Source organism: Perca fluviatilis, chromosome 2 (genome assembly GCF_010015445.1).
Source record: "Perca fluviatilis chromosome 2, GENO_Pfluv_1.0, whole genome shotgun sequence".
NCBI classification, from domain to species: domain Eukaryota; kingdom Metazoa; phylum Chordata; class Actinopteri; order Perciformes; family Percidae; genus Perca; species Perca fluviatilis.
In genome coordinates this window covers 12,995,533-13,015,515 of record NC_053113.1, presented here as the reverse complement: position 1 = coordinate 13,015,515, position 19,983 = coordinate 12,995,533, and the positions used below count along the sequence as shown (strand labels likewise).

General features: G+C 41.0%; 1 protein-coding gene and 4 non-coding genes across 5 annotated transcripts in view; 3 read left to right on the top strand and 2 right to left on the bottom strand.

Moving 5' to 3' along the window:
- The window catches only part of zgc:85932 (uncharacterized protein LOC405875 homolog), a 32,066-nt gene that overhangs the window by 6,347 nt on the left and 5,736 nt on the right, over positions 1-19,983 (top strand). The window contains exons 5-16 of the mRNA XM_039792533.1: positions 1,727-1,895; positions 2,082-2,153; positions 3,241-3,332; positions 3,588-3,662; positions 4,750-4,901; positions 7,254-7,399; positions 8,912-9,120; positions 10,268-10,310; positions 12,729-12,800; positions 13,744-13,804; positions 16,187-16,251; positions 19,258-19,326. Coding sequence (XP_039648467.1) covers positions 1,727-1,895; positions 2,082-2,153; positions 3,241-3,332; positions 3,588-3,662; positions 4,750-4,901; positions 7,254-7,399; positions 8,912-9,120; positions 10,268-10,310; positions 12,729-12,800; positions 13,744-13,804; positions 16,187-16,251; positions 19,258-19,326 — 1,225 coding nt within the window. The remainder of the gene's footprint in view (positions 1-1,726; positions 1,896-2,081; positions 2,154-3,240; positions 3,333-3,587; positions 3,663-4,749; positions 4,902-7,253; positions 7,400-8,911; positions 9,121-10,267; positions 10,311-12,728; positions 12,801-13,743; positions 13,805-16,186; positions 16,252-19,257; positions 19,327-19,983) is intronic.
- Positions 11,227-11,299, top strand: trnak-uuu. The gene has a single exon. It is a non-coding gene; the product is annotated as a tRNA-Lys (tRNA).
- On the bottom strand, positions 12,109-12,181 carry trnak-uuu. Its single transcript has one exon. It is a non-coding gene; the product is annotated as a tRNA-Lys (tRNA).
- On the top strand, positions 16,477-16,549 carry trnak-uuu. The gene has a single exon. It is a non-coding gene; the product is annotated as a tRNA-Lys (tRNA).
- On the bottom strand, positions 17,648-17,720 carry trnak-uuu. Its single transcript has one exon. It is a non-coding gene; the product is annotated as a tRNA-Lys (tRNA).

Below are 19,983 nucleotides of genomic sequence, written 5' to 3'. Positions count from 1 at the left end.
TTTCCATTATATTTTTGAATTGCCATCTGTGTTTTTTACATTACATGTTATTTAGCGGACGCTTTTATCCAAAGCAACTTTATTTAATTGCTATAGATCAGAGGTCGCACGCCTCTGGAGCAGCTAGGGGTTAAGTGTCTTGCTCAGGGACACATTGGTTGATGTATCACAGTGGGAATCAAACCTGGATCTCCCACACTAAAGGCACGTGTCATATCCACTGCGCCATCACCACCACTTATTATGTTTAAGTGTCACCACTTATGTTTTCCTTCGCATAGGCTAAATAAAGGGATTTCCACTGTAAATTGGTGCATTAAAGTCAATCAGAATGCAGCAAATTAAGTCTTTGACGCTCAAAATTTCCCTGGGGGAGGACACCCAGACCCCATATGTCCATTCTGGTCCATATATTTACATAGTACAGTATGCCCACTAAAATACATTTGACTACACCTGTGTGTGTGTGTGTGTGTGTGTGTGTGTGTGTGTGTGTGTGTGTGTGTGTGTGTGTGTGTGTGTGTGTGTGTGTGTGTGTGTGTGTGTGTGTGTGTGTGTGTCAGTGTGTCAGTGTGTCAGTAGAAATCATTATCTCATTTGGATGTAATTGCAAAATAGTAATGTGAGAATAATAACATCCCAGTAATTCCATCCATCCAGTTTTTCCCATGGGCCCCTCGAAGACATTTCATCACTGAAACAAACACAAAAGAGGGAGGAGAGTGCTTCTAATGTTTTTTTGTGAACCCTTTGACATTTTGTCTGGCACCGCGATCGGGTGCACAAGACATGTAAAGACAAGACATATATACAAATTTATTTCATTATAAAATGGAAAACATTGCCAGCCTCTCAGGGTAATTATAAAAGCAAATACTTTAAATGGGTGATACATAATTCGAGTTGTAATGAGCCGATGATGCTTCTCTGACCAACACACTCTGAATAAACTTTAGGAAGCAATTTAGTCGGGATGCTGGCCATTTTGCCCAATTGTAGTCTGTTGTAGATGTAGTCTGCCTTTGACCAATGTTTCATAAGTTATACGCATTTGCAAAAAAGTCTGCATTAAGTAGCTTTTTTTTTCACCAGAAATCCCCTTAACCATACATAACAAACATGGAAACACACATACAGATGTTTTGCATGAAAAACAGCAGATGTGCTGTGTCTGTGGAAGCGTTCTTACATTCTGTGCAGTCCTTTCACCTGTCCAGATGAATGAAATACTTTGTTGTAGGCTACATATCTCTCTCTATCTGCCTCTGGGTTTGAGAACGTCTTTGGACATGTGCTGTCTAGCTTTTTTGCTGTCTGACTCAAGACGTTAGGGTGGCTAACTTGCCTGTCTGTCGGCACTTGCTCTTAATTAGTCATCTGAAATTCCCAGGCTTCACAATTAAACGTAAGCAGTTATTTGTGTGAATTGCGAAAAAAATGTTTAGCAGGTCTCTTCAGTGGGGCTTTAGAGCAAACCGTGCAGTGTTAACTCTGTGACAGCCTGAAGTCCTTTCATCTCTAAATATGTTTTCTTTGGAAAAATTGGAAAATCTCTTTATTTGTTAATCTATTTACCATTTACCGTCATGTTTTCTTAGCAAATTCATTTTCACTCAATAACCTTTGTATGCCCAATAAGACCTTGATTGTGCAATCGTTTATGTGTCCGTTTACCACCTGGAATCTGTCTGATGTTTTTGTCCTCCCTGTGTCTTTTTCATCCCAGGCTGAAAGGTGGCTACAGAGCTCTAAACATGGGCTTCCCTCATGAGGCCATGGTCGATATGACGGGTGGCGTGGCTGAGGTCTTTAATATCTCCGCGATCAGAGAACTGCCGGCCCTCCTCAGCTACCTGCTGGCTAAAAGAGCGCTCATCAACTGCGCTAACTCCCAGGTACGGTGAGGAGGTTAGCGATGGCATGAAAGGTGGAGGAGCTTGACTGACCTGGTATGTCTATAGTTTCTAATCCCTGGACCTGCTGAGAAACGCTGACTGAAGCAGAACTTGTTCCCAGGAAAGTTTGACTTGTGTTTGATGAGTGACCTGACTGTGGGGTGGATGTTTTCTTTTTGCCTCCAGGGTCCTTTGGAGCAACGGAATGCACTGGGGATCATGTTCAGACATGCCTACTCTCTGACTGCAGTAGAGAAGGTAAATCGATATTCAGCTTGACTCGCCCTAGTCTCGCTTTGCCAGACCTTCCTCCACAGCGCTGCGAAGGAGGGTCTGGCTAGTCCACACAGCATTCCGGGACGGGAGAAAAACGTGCTCTGGTTTATTGGCATTTCTTTAAACCAACCACAGTCGTCTTGGGCGGTGCTGTGCCGCTGCAAAATTGTCTCAGGAAGGAACTTGTTTCGGTAGAACGTGTGTACGTTCAAAAGTAGTTGTAGTCGTGCAACAGAAAACTCAGATTGGACAGATAGTCTAGCTAGCTGTCTGGATTTACCCTGCAGAGATCTGAGGAGCAGTTAACCGTAGTCCTCACAAAGAGTTTAGAATGTCAACCCAAAGAAAGCGGAAGGTAATGGACATCCGGCCTAAAAAAAGGGACATCCGGCAGAATTTCCGGCACAACAAGAGCAATTCGGAAGTGGAACTTCGTGGATATAGAGTAGACCAAAAACATTATATCCACCAGAGATGGGGACTCGAGTTTGAGACTCGGACTTGAGTTGCACAAACAGTGACTTTAGACTTGGCTTAAGAGTCGTCCTCAAAAGACTTCCGACTCGACTCAGACTCTAGACGCGGGACAATCTTTACTTTTAGGCTCAAACTAAAGAAGCGCTGAATGCAAAAACATGTAAGATCAAGATAAAGGATTCTGGCACCTGAAAACGCACCCTGATAGGTTAGAAAACATGTTTAGCTCAGCTTTGGCCATCTAAGGTTAGCTTGCTTCTCGCTTTAGCTTTGACCTACAACACTCGTTAGAACCACAAGAGACTTGACTTGGACTCTAGCTAAGAGACTGGTGAGCATCTCTGATGTCCACCGACGGTAATTGCATCACATGACCGCACCACAACTGTCTGAATTTTGGACGTAAATGTGAAGCTGCAATAAAAGATGAAAATGTGCACTTCAGACAGGAAGAGTGGAACTCTTTTTACTGAGGTTACAAATACTGAAATCAACAAGACTAAAATTTTAAATGGAGGATTTGTAAACGTTGATCATGGCCTGTTCTTCCCACTGTTCTCACCTTTTCTTTCCTGCGGTTTTTCTGCTCCAGGTGAAGACAGCATACGGCACCGTGGATTTGGTCCGAATCCTCAACCCCTGGGGCAACACAGAGTGGGAGGGGCCCTGGAGTGACATGAAAGGGTTGGTACACACAGGGTTTCAATGTATTTCATAATGAAATGAAGATGGCAACTTACAAGATTAATAGGCTTGCGCGCTCTACAACTACCTGAAATATATTTTATGTGCTTGCATTTGCATCGGTCGTTTATCAGATATGTACATGGAAATATGCAGTGGTGGAAAGTAACTAAGCACATTTACTCAAGTACTGTACTGTACACTTGTACAAGTAGAATTTTGAGGTACTATTTGTGTGTCTCTCTCTCTGTGCAGTCCAGAGTGGAACACAGTGAGCTTCGAGGAGCAGAAAAGACTGGGTAGAGTCAGTCGGGAGGACGGGGAGTTCTGGTGAGTTAAGACACGTGAACGTCTCTCCGTGTGACGACCAACCGTCACTGTTGACTCAGACTCTGACTGCCCGCCTTCTGCAAACACGAAAACAAAACACTCCGACATGTGAGTCTCAAATACAACAAGAACCACGAGGAAACGCGGAAAACAAGTTGGCATAACCATCCCTTTTGTCATGCACGGATGCTTTTTATTCTCATTTGTCAAAGAAGGAAAAAAAGCAGGCAGACGTCTGCGTCACAGTAGCAAGCCTTCAACCAGCTAAACTATCTTACAGGGCTCGAAAGAAAGGATTGCATGGGTGTCCCCATCCCCCACTCTTACTTACAACCTGTAAAACATTAATCACATCTGTCATTTGGGATGGTTGCGAGGACGGTAAGCACGTGTTTAAGTGAAGTCTTAAACTGTGAAGCTTTTAGGGGCCATCCACACGACAACTGAATGTTACGAAAATGATGTTTGTCGCGTTTTCTAAACTATGCTGCCAGTTATAGCCGGCAACTAAACGCACATTAAACAGAGACAATGCTGACAATCCTAGTGTTAAATAAATGTTCACTTATGTTCAGCAATTGTGTGTCTCATTTGTTAATATTATGAATTAATAATACCAAAAACAACAACACGATATGGGCATTATACAGTATATCGACCATCGGCCGCCCTGCTCTCTCAGCCATTGAAAAACCCATATCCACCTGGCTGTTTCGCAATTCATTTGTGTGTCTATCTTCAGATTATTTGAATCGGCAGGCTAACAATAAGCTAAAGGCTAAAGCTAGGTTAACAGCCGGTATCTGCAATAATATCTGAATCATGATTACACTGTTAAAATACATTTTGGCTCATATTCCAACATCACTGACGGATAGCCAACTTCAATAACATCATAAGCCAAAAACCAAGGCAACAACGAGCATGCGTGCATCACTTTTTAGTGTCCCCAGGAAACAGTTGACGTTGTCGTCGCTCTTGCAGCACGTGTCTGTATTCCGCTGTGTTTTATCTGACTGCAGCGTATTGAGCTCTCAGGACCACCGTATATTTTGAGCAGACTCACCAGTTTCTCTCTCTCCGTCAGGATGTCGGTGTCAGACTTCCGACAGAACTTTGACGTGATGGAGGTGTGTCACCGGACTGACGAATCGGACACCAACGGACTGCCGTGGTACTGCATAATGCATCATGGGAACTGGGTGCCGAGCATCTCAGCTGGAGGTCCTGCCAATGGGCGTAAGACACATAACGATGCACGATGAAACTTGTCTGTTTTTATTGTTGTGTGTGTGGTAACTTGTGTTGGTTATGGTAACGGTGACCATTGTTTCTATAGTTTTTTTGCTCTTGCTGCTGTTTTACATTAAAAGCTTTCCTCCATGTTCAGGAGGAATAATTCCCAGTCGCTGTAAGGCTTTTGTTGTGAAACATCTGCAGGAAGGTAGTTTAACAGCAGCTTAAGCTGTATAAAATAGAAGGAGTATCTGTCTGTCTGTCTGTGTGTCTGTCTGTATGTCTGTCTGTCTGTATGTATGTATGTATGTATGTATGTATGTATGTATGTATGTATGTATGTATGTATGTATGTATTTCTGCCTGTCTGTGTTTCTGTCTGTGTGTCTGTCTGTCTGTATTTCTGCCTGTCTGTGTGTCTGTCTGTCTGTCTGTCTATCTGTATATCTGTATTTCGGCCTGTCTGTGTGTCTGTCTGTATGTGTGTCTATCTGTCTGTGTGTCTATCTGCCTGTCTGTATTTCTGCCTGTCTGTGTGTCTATCTGCCTGTCTGTATTTCTGCCTGTTTTTGTGTCTGTGTGTCTGACTGTCTTTCTGTCTGTGTGTATCTGCCTGTCTGTATTTCTGCCTGTCTGTGTGTCTGTCTGTCTGTCTGTCTATCTGTATATCTGTATTTCTGCCTGTCTGTGTGTCTATCTGCCTGTCTGTATTTCTGCCTGTCTTTGTGTCTGTGTGTCTGACTGTCTTTCTGTCTGTGTGTGTATCTGCCTGTCTGTATTTCTGCCTGTCTGTGTGTCTATCTGCCTATCTGTATTTGTGTCTGTCTGTGTGTCTATCTGCCTATCTGTATTTCTGCCTGTCTGTCTTTCTGTCTGTCTTTCTGTCTGTGTGTCTGTCTGTCTGTCTGTCTGTCTGTCTGTCTGTCTGTCCTTTGATTTTCTCGACAACCATTCATCCGCTCGGCTTCACACTTGGCGGGTGAATTGCAGTGTAAACTTCAGATCTACAGTACGGACCATTTTATTAGTAGTTTGTTATGTACACACTGAGGAGTCTGTTGAGAGGGGACCCCTGCTAACTGGTATACCGCCGAACGGCATGCTGGGTACTGCTCGCTCGCCGTCGCTTGCTGCATGTGTTATTGTCTTTATGGAATAAATGTTATGTTTCATTTGGGCCACTAGTGAAAATTAGCATCTTGACTAACCCCCGCACATTTACAGCACATGTTTTTATCAGCAGTTGGTTTAAATGATATTTGATTTAAGCTACTATAGAAGTAGTATAGTGCAGGTCATTTTGTTGTAGCTGTTCTTTGTTCAAACACACCCCTCGCCAATATTGCATTTCCATTGTGCGTAAAGATTAGTTGACAACACAGCAAGTTGAGACAACTTCATTTGTACTTTTTACATTACCAACAGTGTGTGTCATCACTGCAACACTGTCTGTTTAGGTGTGGTCTGGTCATGTTGGGGCAAAACTTGCAGCCCATTCTTGGAAATCACTTGGCACAGGAAAATTAGTTTAAAATTTAAAAAGTTATTTATTGTCATGTGAACAACAATTTCAGAGAAGCAGCCGTTGCCAATGACATTCCTAGATCTAAGGCTCCCTCCAACATTAAATATGTATACAAAGAACTCACACAAGTAAAAAAGAATCTAAGACATAAAATAGTGCAGAAATGAAAATATAGGAATACATATAGGCTAAAATAAATGTGTATATATATATATATATATATATATATATATATATATATATATATATATATATATATATATATATATATATATATATATATATATATTTCAATTAACCGTTTGTCCTAAAAGATGAGTTTAAGACCTTTATTCACATAACATAAATATACTTTGTAGATATACTGGAGTCAGCTAATTGCTTTCCAGATGTGACGTTGATCTCTGGGAATTAACACTTTTTAATGGACACCCCTGCAGCCAATCAGAATTGAGTATTCACCCAGACCATGGTATAAAAGGAATTAACTATACTATGTTGAAATGTTCTTTTTCTTTAACTTTAGGATTTTTTAACATCAGATTTGATCGTACCACAGCCCAATGCACAAGTGTTGGTGTGACTGAGAGTCATTTTGTGACTGCACATGAAGGTGGTCGTTTGCACGTGGGAGCCTCACGTGTCTTTATAACATATAAACTCCGAAATGCACGTTTTATGAATTTGAAATCAGTGAGTTTAAAGGTAGATGAAGTTTTTGTGCTGGCCAGTTGTTGACACGACTGAGGGAAACGCTTCGCATTCATGTACTCACTTCAGTTTATGGTTAAAGGCTAATTGTGTGTGTGTGTGTGTGTGTGTGTGTCAAGGTTTCTTCTGGCAGAACCCTCAGTACTACTTCACCCTGTCGGAGGTGGACAGGGACCAGAACACCTGCTCCTTTGTTTTGGCTCTGATGCAGAAATACCAGAGACGTAGGGGCATTGACCTGTCTATAGCCCTGCATATATACCCGGTACACACACACACACACACACACACACACACACACACACACACACACACACACACACACACACACACACACACACACACACACACACACACACACACACACACACACACAACCTTTTGACTTGTGACCTCTAATACTAAATCAATGTGTAGTTGGGGATCATGTTGATGAGACATTTCTCTGCTAAACTTCTCACTTTGTTTTATTTATTATTTTATAACTGTTCAAATTATCCAATATTAAGATGAGAGAAAAGTCCAAAAACTAACCACAGATTTGTGTATGAGAAATTATTTTTTTCTTGTTTCCTCTCCCATTAATCATCTCACGACTATAGACTGTGTATAAAGATGGACGACGCGTCCCCACTTCCTCCCACTGTTCAAAAGTGAAGCTAAAATATAGATAGAGATAGATATAGATACGGCTGCTTCCATCTTGTAATTTTGGAGCCAGAGTCTGCGCAGCAGGGATCGGGCGGTGGAGTCACCGTATCGAGGTCCTGCCCATACACCGGCCCGACCAATCGCGATTCAATCCCAGTTGTCAATCATGACGTTTCACCCCAGTTTTAAAGCATCAAATACCTAAAAACAACAAAAAAAACTTATCAGAAAAAATTAACACAAATATCAACGTGATCAGGACTACCTTAAATGACACAAACCATCTTTAGGAAAAATGTATTTGACGTGTACTTTGATTTTTCCATTTGGCCCATGTCCTCCTCTAACATGGAGGGGGCGGGGTTTATGAACTACACTGCAGCCAGCCACCAGGGGGCGATCCAGATGTTTGGGCTTCACTTATACAGTCTATGCATCAACTCCTGCTCACCACCCCTCAGGTTTATCTGGTGACCCTTTGGAGAGTTGACATGAGTACTTTTACTTTTTAAAAGATAATTTTTGGGGGCTTTTCTGCCTTTAATTGACAGGACAGCTAGGTGAGAAAGGGGAGGAGACATGCAGGAAATCATCACAGGTCAGATTCAAACCCTGAACCTCTGCGTCAAGGAATAAGCCTCTCAGTATATGTGCGCCTGCTCTACCCACTGACCCAACCCGGCCACGAGTACTTTTACTTTTGATACTTTAAGACTTTTTGACGTTATTTTTCATAGTTTTTTTGTTGCTTTTCACAATATTCTTTTATAAAAAACAGGTCAAATTTGACCCAAGAAAAAAAAAAAAAGAAATTTAACTTTCATGGTTTCAATGTATAATGCTTTACTCCTTAATAAAAAAAAAAGAAATTTGACCCAAGGACAACATCAGTGTTAAGTAAAAGATCTGAATACTTCTTCTGCCGCTGCAGAGATGTGAACATGTGGGAGGATGGTATAAGAGCCGGGTTAGTATGAGACTTTTAATCTGAAGGTCCAGGGCTCAAGTCTCTGCTCAGATGAGACCAGTTTTACAGCAGGAAACAAAGTTTGGTCATTGAAATGACATTTTGTGGCTCAGTAGTTTGTATATCTGTGTATTCTAAGCGTGTGTGCTGTCCCTCCAGGCCCCTCGTAACAATAAATACCTGTCGCCTGAGGAGTTGACTGCGCTCCGCCCGGTCCTCTGCAGCCCCCAATACTCCCCGCGTCGGGAGGTTGTCCTCCGCGGCTCCCTTCCACCCGGTCGCTACATCATCATCCCTTCAACGGCCGAGCCCAATCAGCAGGGAGACTTCCTCCTGCGGGTGCTGACAGAGCAGGGCAACGCTGCCACGTGAGTCATGGATCAACCATCAAACTGTGTTTCAAGTGCAAAAAGGTGAAAAGGCAAAAAAGACAACCTTCCAAATCTGCTGATGAGATAAAGAAAGCTCAGAGGGCTCCAAAGAATCGCCGAATGAAGTTTCAGGTTAAATGCTGTATTACAGAGTTAAGTCAATATTCAAAAATGTCTAACTTGGTGTCATAAGTAAGTGCACACAGCTGCAGGTCAGGAGAGACGAGCACAAAATAAGATGTGGCATCATATTTACCACTGCAGATTTGGGAGGAGGATGTTCAAACCACCTTTTTTATTAAGGGGCCCCTCTTTTCTATCATTGGGTAACCTGACAACCCCTGACTAAGTGAAGTATTTAATGGATATTTCATATTATATTCAAGGCATAATAATAACAGTACAGAACAACTGATAAACTGTACGTCTAACCCAAATAGTGAATGCCATAGCCGCAGGAAGTATGTGCAAAATGATCAATTTGGATGAATTTTTAGCAGATTATTTCCTGTGACTATTGCATTAGAGATGAGTTTAATACAATTCTCTGTAGGCTTATTATTCTTATTTTTTTATTTTTTTTATTACATTTTACAATCTTATTTTTCCAGACATTCATACTGAAGAGACGTCTTTTTTATGATAACGTTTTTTTTAAATGTGTTTTTACATTATACAGAAATGAGAAACCACCCCCCCCCCCCCCCAAATACCAGACATTGACATAAAGACACCATACATGACCAGATGTCCGTAAGGAAAAATAAATAGCATGAACTAAAAGTAAAGATTTTACAAGATACCTTTTTTTTTTTACATTGCCAATGTCTGCTTCCATTACCTCAACAGAAGTCAAGAAGGGTTGCCAGATATTTTAAAATTTCCCAGTAGACCCTCTGACTGTATGTCTTAATTTTCTCCAACTTAAGACGGCACATGACTTCCTTATCCAGTGGCTATGTGTCGGTGGAATAGGGTCTTTCCATTCAGACAGTATCAGTCTCCTAGCCAGAAGAGAACAGAAGGCCAACATGTCAATTTCCCTTCTTATAGGCTTCTTTTTAGAAGAACAGTCGGATGATAGGACTGATTATAAATATTATGATTCTAATATGTTTTCATGTTTTTTTTGTTTTTTTTCCAGTCCAGCCAACAAACCATCGCCACAAGACTCTTCAATAACAGAGGTAGGAGACGAGTTAAAGAAATCCCTTCTCCTGGTGAAGAGCACTGGGCTCAAACTAAATTCATCAACGCCTCAGTACAGCTTTGATAGCTTAGTCGTAGTGTGTTCGCGCTGGAAAAACGAGATACACTCAAATATGTTAGCGACTCAATTTGAAGTTGTTCCACAATGCAACGCAAACATGAACAGATTAGCCACTAAGAGCTGATCACATTTACTTAGAGTTCTTGTGAATGAACTGCAAAGAGAGTATTCTCTGACACTTTGTGTGCAGTCACTGTGTACTGTGTACCATTTAGTATGGAATTACAGTAAGACACAGCAAATGAATAAAGTGACTTATTAAAGGTGCAGTAGTTAAGACTTATAAAACTAACTTTCTGTCATATTTGCATATGTTCCAGTAGAACTACATGAAGCAGGTCATTTAAAAAAGAAATCTGGCTCCTCTGGCACCACCTACAGCCTGTAGTGTGATTTGCAAAAATCTACCGCTCCCTGTTTAGATGCACCAATCAGGGCCAAGGGGGGTGGGGGGGGGTGTCTAACTGTGTGTCTATCACTACACATGCAAACGTATTCATTCTCCCTTGTGGGGGGGAGGGGCTAAGGAGACCGTTTTGAGCTTTAGCGGAAACGGGGAGGGACTGAGAAGTTGTCGATGTTCAAATTTCAAAAGTCCTGGATCTTCACAATCCTACCTACAGCACCTTTAACTCCTGTTTTTGGATTCAAGCTTTAAAACTCAGCTGACTTATGTTATTGACTTGTGTTATTGATGAAGTTAAAGTTGTTATGCAGCTCAATATGTTTAAAAAATATATTGATACCATGGTAGAGTTTTTGCAGAGGTAGAGGTTTGAAGACCGCAGGTACTGTGTGGTTCTTTGTTTTCACTGTTGATGACTGAGGACAGAGCCTGGATAGCTCAGTCGGTAGAGCATCAGACTTTTAATCTGAGGGTCCAGGGTTCAAGTCCCTGTTCAGGCGAGACTGGTTTTAAGTTTCCTTGGAGCTGAAAACAACAGTAACGTGTTTATTGGCTGCTACAGAAGTTCTGACTACTCTGGACTTTGTACTTCAGTCATAAAGTAAACTACATCCCAAATCCAATGGCAGTCACTATGTCCCACTATTACATATATAGTGGTAATGCCATTGTCTCATAATATAAAAGAAAATGCACTGCAAAAAAAAATAAATATATAAAATAGAAATGGTGGAGAGGAAGATCCTGGAGATTATTTTTTTATTACATTTTAAGAAGAAAATTGCCAGACCTTCCTCCACAGCGCTGCGGAGGAGGGTCTAGCTAGTCCACACAGGTTTCCGGGATGGGAGAAAAACGTGCTCTGGTTTATTGGCATTTCTTTAAACCAATCACAATCGTCTTGGGCGACGCAAAGCGCCGGACGGAGCCGCGGTGCCTCTGAAAAATAGCCTCAGGAAGGAACTTGTTTTGGTGGAACGTGTGTACGTTTAAAAGTAGTTTTAGTCGTGCAACAGAAAACTCAGATTGGACAGATAGTCTAGCTAGCTGTCTGGATTTACCCTGCAGAGATCTGAGGAGCAGTTAACCATAGTCCTCACAAATCAGCCGGAGGTTAGAACGCCAACACAAAGAAAGCCCAAGGCAACGGATATCTGGCCTAAACGAGGGATATCCGGTGGAATTTCCGGCTGCACCGAACCAATCCCGGTAGTGGAATGTCGTCGATATAAACTATGTGTAATTAAACCTAAGTTTTAGCTGTTTATTGATTTTCCTGTTGCTGCTTCTAGCATTTTAAAACTCATCTCGCCTGAACAGGGACTTGAACCCTGGACCCTCAGATTAAAAGTCTGATGCTCTACCGACTGAGCTATCCAGGCTCTGTTTACAGTGCAATAATAGCAGTAACGCCATTATCCCATAATGCAATACGCAAAGAAACTATAACAGCTACTCACAGCTGCAAAACATAAAATAAAAATAGCAAATTGAGAAAGGAAGATCCTGGGAAAACAAAAACATATTAAAATTAATATATTAATTAATTAATTAATTCTTGAAAAGAAAGTTTTCTTGTTTCTACATTTAGGGGAAAAAAACACTGCATATCATGCCTTTGACACTGCCAAATGAACTAGTTTCCACCGTGTCAGATGATGCTGTGCCCTCCAATGTTGCCACAACAGTACACTACTTTCATCTTGAGTCTAAATGCAACTGATGTTAATCTGTGTGGCAAGAGCCAACAGTCAAGAACAAAATGCCTTCCCCCTCACGTAGGGAACAGAAATATGCAAAAATATTGACACTCAGAGGGTTGATTTAGTTTATCAGAGCAACATTTTTTTAAACAGTAAACTATGTTTGAAAAGTTGTACAGTAGGCATTTGTTTGTGGAAGTAAAGTGTCTGTATCTTCTTCCTGCAGCGTACATTTCCTCACCAGGCTGCTCTTCCTTCGCCTAAATCTACCGAACAACTGTTCAATAAGCACTGCAAGGTGAGGTGTGCTCGCACGCAGAGCTGGCTCACTTGAACTTTAACCCTTGTGTTGTCTTCGGGTCAAATTCGACTTGTTTTCAAAACGTCTATATCAGAAATATGGGTTTCTTTTTAACTACCTAATTTTAATTTCCCCAAATTAACATGGATGATTCCATACAACGCGCTTCGCAAGTATCAACAAAAGATCGGATCCCTATACTTTCATTGAACTTTGGGTGTTTTATTCACTTTTAATGTTTCGAAACGGTATCCTCACTGAACGTTGACATATACCCTTCTGTGATTATCCTTCCTTTAATAGAAGTCTAAATAATTCATAATGTTTGCTTTTATAACTCAAGGATTAGGAATAATTTCCTATAAATAAAGTTTATTGACCATGAATTCAAAAGAATAAGTGTAAAACTGGCGGTAGTAAGTTGGTGTTAGTGGTGTTCATACATAGTAGTGAAAAGAAACGTTAAACGGCAAACAAAAAGAAAAAAAAAAATAGCGCCAAAAACACTGAAAAAAAATCACCAAAAGTGTAAAAAAAACGAGACAAAAAAACGTCAGAAAAAATGTTGATTTGACCCGGGAGGACAACAAGTGCGTGGTCGAATGGAAGACAACACAAGGGTTAAAGGTGCCACGTGGATTTTTGCAACCCTGGAAAACACATTTGTTTCCCCACACAGTTCAGACAATCACAATCATTCATGTGAAATGTATGTTCTGGCCTTATTTGCTCAGATCTGCTGTGCTGTGCTAAACCCCAGCCTCCTGCTGCTCCCAGCACGTTCATACAAATGGAAGTTACGTGCAATTTGTGGTTTCAACCACAGGCTGTAAGGAGCTGTGTGTTTTGAATGTAGATGCATGAAGAGGAGTCTCTGTGTGTGTTACGCTGACTCTTATGGCTTGTGCTGTGACTGTTTCCCGCTTTGTGTCATCATCAGAAAGGCCTTTGCAAACCAGTGCACCTCTACAACCTGCTGACCGAGATCATACAGGGAGGAGGTCAGTGGCGTCTCTCTGACTAATAGACGTATCCATGCTTGTTTCTTTCTTTCTTTGTGGGAACAAGTTACATGTCAGAACATAATCATGTCGAAATTTTGACTGGCGGCATCCGTTTGTTTGGCTTCATCGCTGTTTGTCCCAGGGGGTCCACGCCCACCTCTACTGAGGCTACATATACACTTCGATTTTCATTTTTAAGCAGCGTTTTGAGATAAAAACGATCTCGGAAACATGAAGCAGATTGTCTGACGTCACTCTGTGGTAGAAAATCATGGCTGTATTATTTGAAAATACTTTGAAAAAAGAACAACAATGGCAAAAAGTAAGAGCGGGGAATTATTAGCTTGGACCGACAACGAGGTGGGTCTGTTACCGTTACTGAGAGGTCTGTAAGCCTACCTAAACGATAAGACAACACTGAAGTGCGTCGTCGTTTCCAAAGGTCTACGTTTGTGCCCGTCCAGGCTACAAAACAACCCCGGATGTTGTCAAACCAAAACGGGGACGGCGCTGTTTCCAAACGTCTCCGTTTTAGTGGCTGGAAAAACGCCGGAGTAGTGTGAAAACTTAGTGGTGTAGATGTAGCCATAGGCCGCGTTCACACTGCCTGCGTTGGCCGTCCGGCTAAAACGCAGGTCCTTCCATTCATTCTGAACGAGGGGACTGCGTTTAGGGGTTGCAGTGGGGGGGGGTACACGCAAAACAAAACGCAGCGGGCCAGCAGCGAAAAGTTGAGACCCACTTAACTTTTGGTGAAACGCAACCCCACGTCACGCTGCGGCGGCCAATCGTGTAACCGGAGATCAGACTTGTCGATGTGTTTAGAATCCCGTACAGGAAACAGGAAACATCACTGCCTCCATCGCTGCCACAAGACAGTTTTAAAACAATACAAGGGTAAAAAAAAAGGAAACACAAGCACTGAACTGCCCGGGAGTTTGTGTAACAGCTGAATGTTTCCTGCAACAACAAAGCACTCGCTGTGTCTCGCTCATCTCTTTGTGAAATAAGCTGCCTTCAAGTGCGGTCGTAAACGTCGAAATCTATAAATTATATGACGGAATACAGTAATTGTGAAATATTGCGCTTCGTTAGGGGGTTCAAGGTCAAGGTAACTTTATTATCCCTGAGGGGCAATTATTTGTACAGCCAGCAGACACACATAAAGTAAACAACAACAGCGAAACATAAAATACCCACAATATCTAAACCACAATAGTAAAATGCATACATTTAAAACAATTCCGGCAAATTGTTTAAAATGGAAATAGAAGTCGGGATAAAAGAGTTTCTGAGTCTATTGGACCTGCATCTAGGCATGGAGTACCTACGGCCTGAGGGAAGTAACTTAAACTGGCAGGTTTAAGGTATAACCAACCTTGATTTTAAAAAAAAATTTTGTTGTTGGTTTTTGTGGTGGAAAAAATAGAAAACGCTTATTAAAATGCACAATTCAATGCATAATCAGCCAAAGTCCGCATATTCATGCGGGGGCCGCATTTTTTCGAATATGCCGCACTTTCGGCGCATAAATTGCAGATTTCCGTGCAAAATATGCGGTGCTTGCATGATTTCATAATCCCCGCATTTTTGTTGCAAAAAAGTCACATATATCTTAGCAGAAAGTTGAAAAAAATGTTGCGTTTACTTCACAGCCATTTTCCCCTGTTGCCATGGGAACGTTATGAAGTGACGTAATTACGCGACGTGAACATCATCGAAAAGCAGGATGTTGGAGGTTGAATTTGACATGTTGTACTTTGAGTCTCTTAAGTTGGTATCCAATAAGAAAGCTATCTTAATATCTGATGTCTACTCAAATTTCTTTGTTTAAGTGCTCCTGCTGTCTATATTATTATATTATTATTATTATTATTATATATATATAATATTATTATATATTATTAACGATTTTTGAAAGTCTTTCTCTTTTATATCTTTTATTTTCCTCTGTTTAGACTATTACTTTTATTTTTACTTTAATATTATATTATTTGTATATATTGTTGTATCTTATTTGTTTACTTATTGCAATGACTGAATATCTGTAAACTATTTTTGGAAATTAAGTTTTAAAAAAGCAGGGTGTTGGGGGGAATCACTTTTTCTTCTCTTTTTCATCAAACCGCAGTTTTTGCAAGTTCCTGCAAGTTCCCGCATTTTTTGCAAGTTCCCGCAATTTCATCGCATAAAATTGCATAAATATCCCGCATATTCCATCGCATTTTTTAAGAAAACGTGCCGCATAATAAAGGACTTTTTGCCCGCAACAATCACAAAAAAACTCTGCGTTTTTCTGGAAGGACTGATAATACTTGTATATAATGTAATGTATGCCTAGTGACTTCTTCCTCTGATGATCTGACTTGTTGTGCTCAGTGTTGGCCGGAACTGAGAAGTACTTGGCTCTGGAGCACTGCAAGAGCCTGGTGATCCTCATGGACGTATCCTTGAAAAGTACAATTATATGTATATTATCTGTATATTATATCTGTCTGTCATTGTCTGTCTATGATATCTGAACAAGCCCACTCAGTGCCTGCACATTTCAGTGTTAGCAGACAGATGAGCCGACCACGAGAGATATGTAAAGAACGAGCAAGTGAGACTGTAGGAGAGTAATGGTACTCTGTGATTCTTTGTTCTCACTGTTGATGGACAATAACAGAGCCTGGATAGCTCAGTCGGTAGAGCATCAGACTTTTAATCTGAGGGTCCAGGGTTCAAGTCCCTGTTCAGGCGAGACTGGTTTTACCTGCAGGAAGCAGCTACAGCAGGGAAATCTATCAGTGGCTGAAATGTAGGTTTAATTACAGACTAAATTGTGCACGCTTTACACTAATGGTCACAGTGAACTGCTTCTACATTTAGTAACAAGAAAACGGGCGCCTGGGTAGCTCACCTGGTAGAGCACGCGCCCATGTATGAGGTTTACTCCTAAACGCAGCTGCCGTCCTATATAAATAAAGGCCTAAAATGCCCCCCCAAAAAAGAATCTTTAGTGACAAGAAAACTGACCAATCCTTGCGTAAATAATTTTTTTCTTTTTAAGATTTAATACATTTTTGGTTATCCAGGATCTTCCTCTCCACCATTTTCAGTTCATATTTTTTTGCAGTGAATTTTCTTTTTCTTTTATATTATAGGACAATGGCGTTACTTCCATTAGTAATGTTCAGACATAGTGACTCTATTGCACATGTGTCAAACTCAAGGCCCACAGGCCGAATCCGGCTTGTACGTCAATTTAGGTTCACAATAGATTTTGGCCCGCCTAGTTGTGCGCCTAACCAAAAACACGTGTGAAAATGGTTTTCAAACTGCAATTACGTGACATTCAAAGCAGAATTTGGTAGATTTGCCGAATTTGAGACTCATAAATTCCCACAGAACGGGAGACATTTTCAGGCTGTGAAACAGGTTTTTGTTAAATTAATTTTCATTGTTTTTGCTTGATTAGCTAAATTCTATGATGGCTAAGGAACTTTATTTGAAAAATGCGTCCAAAAGTGTCAAAAATGTCGGAAAAAGAGATAAAAAAAAAAAAGAAAAAAAGTGACAAAAAGTCTGTAAAACAACATAAATGACAAAAAAATCTACAAAAATGTAGAAAAAAAAGCGACATGCAATAATAAAGTCAAAGATATTTGCTTTTTCAATAAACCTTGACATATTGGGCCCTTGATGTGATTCTGTTTCCAGTGTGGCCTTTAGTGAAAGTGAGTTTGACACCCCTGATCTGGTGGATTTGGGATGTAGTTTACTTTGTAAGACAGTCCAGAGTAGTCAGAACTTCTTCCTGTTCTTTTTTTCAGCTCCAAGGAAACTTAAAACTCATCTCGCCTGAACAGGGACTTGAACCCTGGACCCTCAGATTAAAAGTCTGATGCTCTACCGACTGAGCTATCCAGGCTCTGTTCTTAGTTATTAACAGTAAGAACAAAGAACCACACAGTACCATTACTCTACTTCAGTCAGCCACTGTATTTTGTAAAACACATAAAGTACAGCACGTGAGTAAATGTACTTAGTTACTTCCCACCACTGTGACCTCCACGGTAAACAAATGTTGGTGACTACTGTTGCTCTGCAAAAGAGCACTGACAGGTCTTTCTATTATTTTGTCCATCCCTTTTATATCAAGGAGGGTAGGCTAAATAACAAACATGGGTCACACCTTTAATGCAATATAATTCAACAGCACCTCAAACTGCAGCCTCCAAAACAACCAAACAGTGGAATCAACGCTGTTCTAAAAACACAAACTGAAAATGAAGGAGGATTTATTCATTATTGATAGGACTGGTTACCGAATTCAACTTTTTAGCCACCGACTGAATTGCCTCTAAAGTATCAAGTATTGAAAAAGGCCTCGTCATTCATTACCAAATTTCGATACCTAAGGAGTAAATCTGATCAGAGTCAGGGAGCCAGTAAGCATGCAGCATGCTCCTACCGAGATCTAATAATGTAGACATAAGAGACTGTAGTGGAAGTTTCCTTTGCAGCAAGTTTTCAAAGTTTAGTAAAGTGAAACAAATAAGACAGTCTGAGACTAAAACCAAGTTGGGTTTTTTGTATTTTGTTAAAGATATATTTGCAAATATAGGAGGAATACAAGTTCACAAGAAGCACACAGCTCAGTGTGGAAAAGAGTCTTCAAATGAGTAGAGGAAACAGTGAGCTTAAATGCCCATTAGGAAAAAGGGGAGTGACATTCAAACACAATCAATTCTTAACATGACTCTGCACTTTCTTACAGGCAATAAAGATAAAAATTCTGCCAGACACTTCTCTCAGGCGACATACAGATATAGATCTGAGCTGACACTTTCTAAAAAGTCATAAAACCTACTTAAAACCTACTATCTAATCCTGTGTTCCCTACTGCCCCAGCTAGGGTCACGCTCTCCGAACATCTAAACTGACAAGGGAGGAACGGATCCGGGGAAGGGAGATGGTTCACTTGTGACCTTGTAGATTATCAGTTTACACAAAGGACATACGCATTCGTCTTCCAGACTCTCGGTCTCAGCAGTTAAGCAGGATCAAATCAACGTGTGAAACGGAGATAAACTGTCTTTCAATAATGTGAGAAAATGCAATGTGCTAATAAAAACATAAGGATTATAAGGAATAATACTTAAATGTAATTTATTCCAGAGCATACTCTGGAGCTGCAAAAAAGATTTGCGTAATGTGTAATGTTGTAATTTATTTATTTTTTAAATGGATTTTATAAAATTCACCGAAGTCACGGTATTGGTATCGGTACCCGTATAAAAAGAAAAATGTGCACGATTCCCAGCCCTACTTATTAGACTGTGTTGGTTTTATCTGGGGGATTCTTATACTCTGCATGTCATCGGCTCGGCCTTCCAGAGTCGTCACTGTTGGGGATTGTCGGTGTTTGTGCGGTTCATTTCCTTGACCTCGCCGTTTTTATTCAGAGCCAAGGCAGCGCGCAGCTGACCTGGCAGGAGTTCCAGATTCTGTGGGACAAGATCAGGAGGTGGACGGTGAGGCTCCGAACACACCATGCACACCAACACGGAAGCTGTCTGTGTATAGATGTTCCGGCTCGAGCTTTTACTCCCTAAATAGTCTGGCTGTCTCTGTCTTTTTAGCTTTGCAAAATGATCAACCATGTTATATCAAAGAGAGACCAAAATAAATGTCAACATGACTACGATCATGACATCCCTGAAAAATAAAACAGATGTTCAGATTTGTATAGAAAATTTGAAAGAACTTTTTTGTCTGAGCCCTCTCTTTCAACACGGAGTCCTCTGTGGTGCTGTGTATTTCTTACGGAGTACTGCACAACAACCGCACTGCCATTTCAATTTTAAACTCAACATACTGGATAAAATAAACCATCCAGGTTTCACTCTCATGTTGCTCAGGAGATTGTCACAAATCCCTTAAAGGTCCCATGGCATGAAAATTTCACTTTATGAGGTTTTTTGACATGAATATGAGTTCCCCCAGCCTGCCTATGGTCCCCCAGTGGCTAGAAATGGCGATAGGTGTAAACCGAGCCCTGGGTATCCTGCTCTGCCTTTGAGAAAATGAAAGCTCAGATGGGCCAATCAGGAATCTTCTCCTTATGAGGTCATAAGGAGCAAGGTTACCTCCCCTTTCTCTGCTTTGCCCGCCCAGAGAATTTGGCCCAC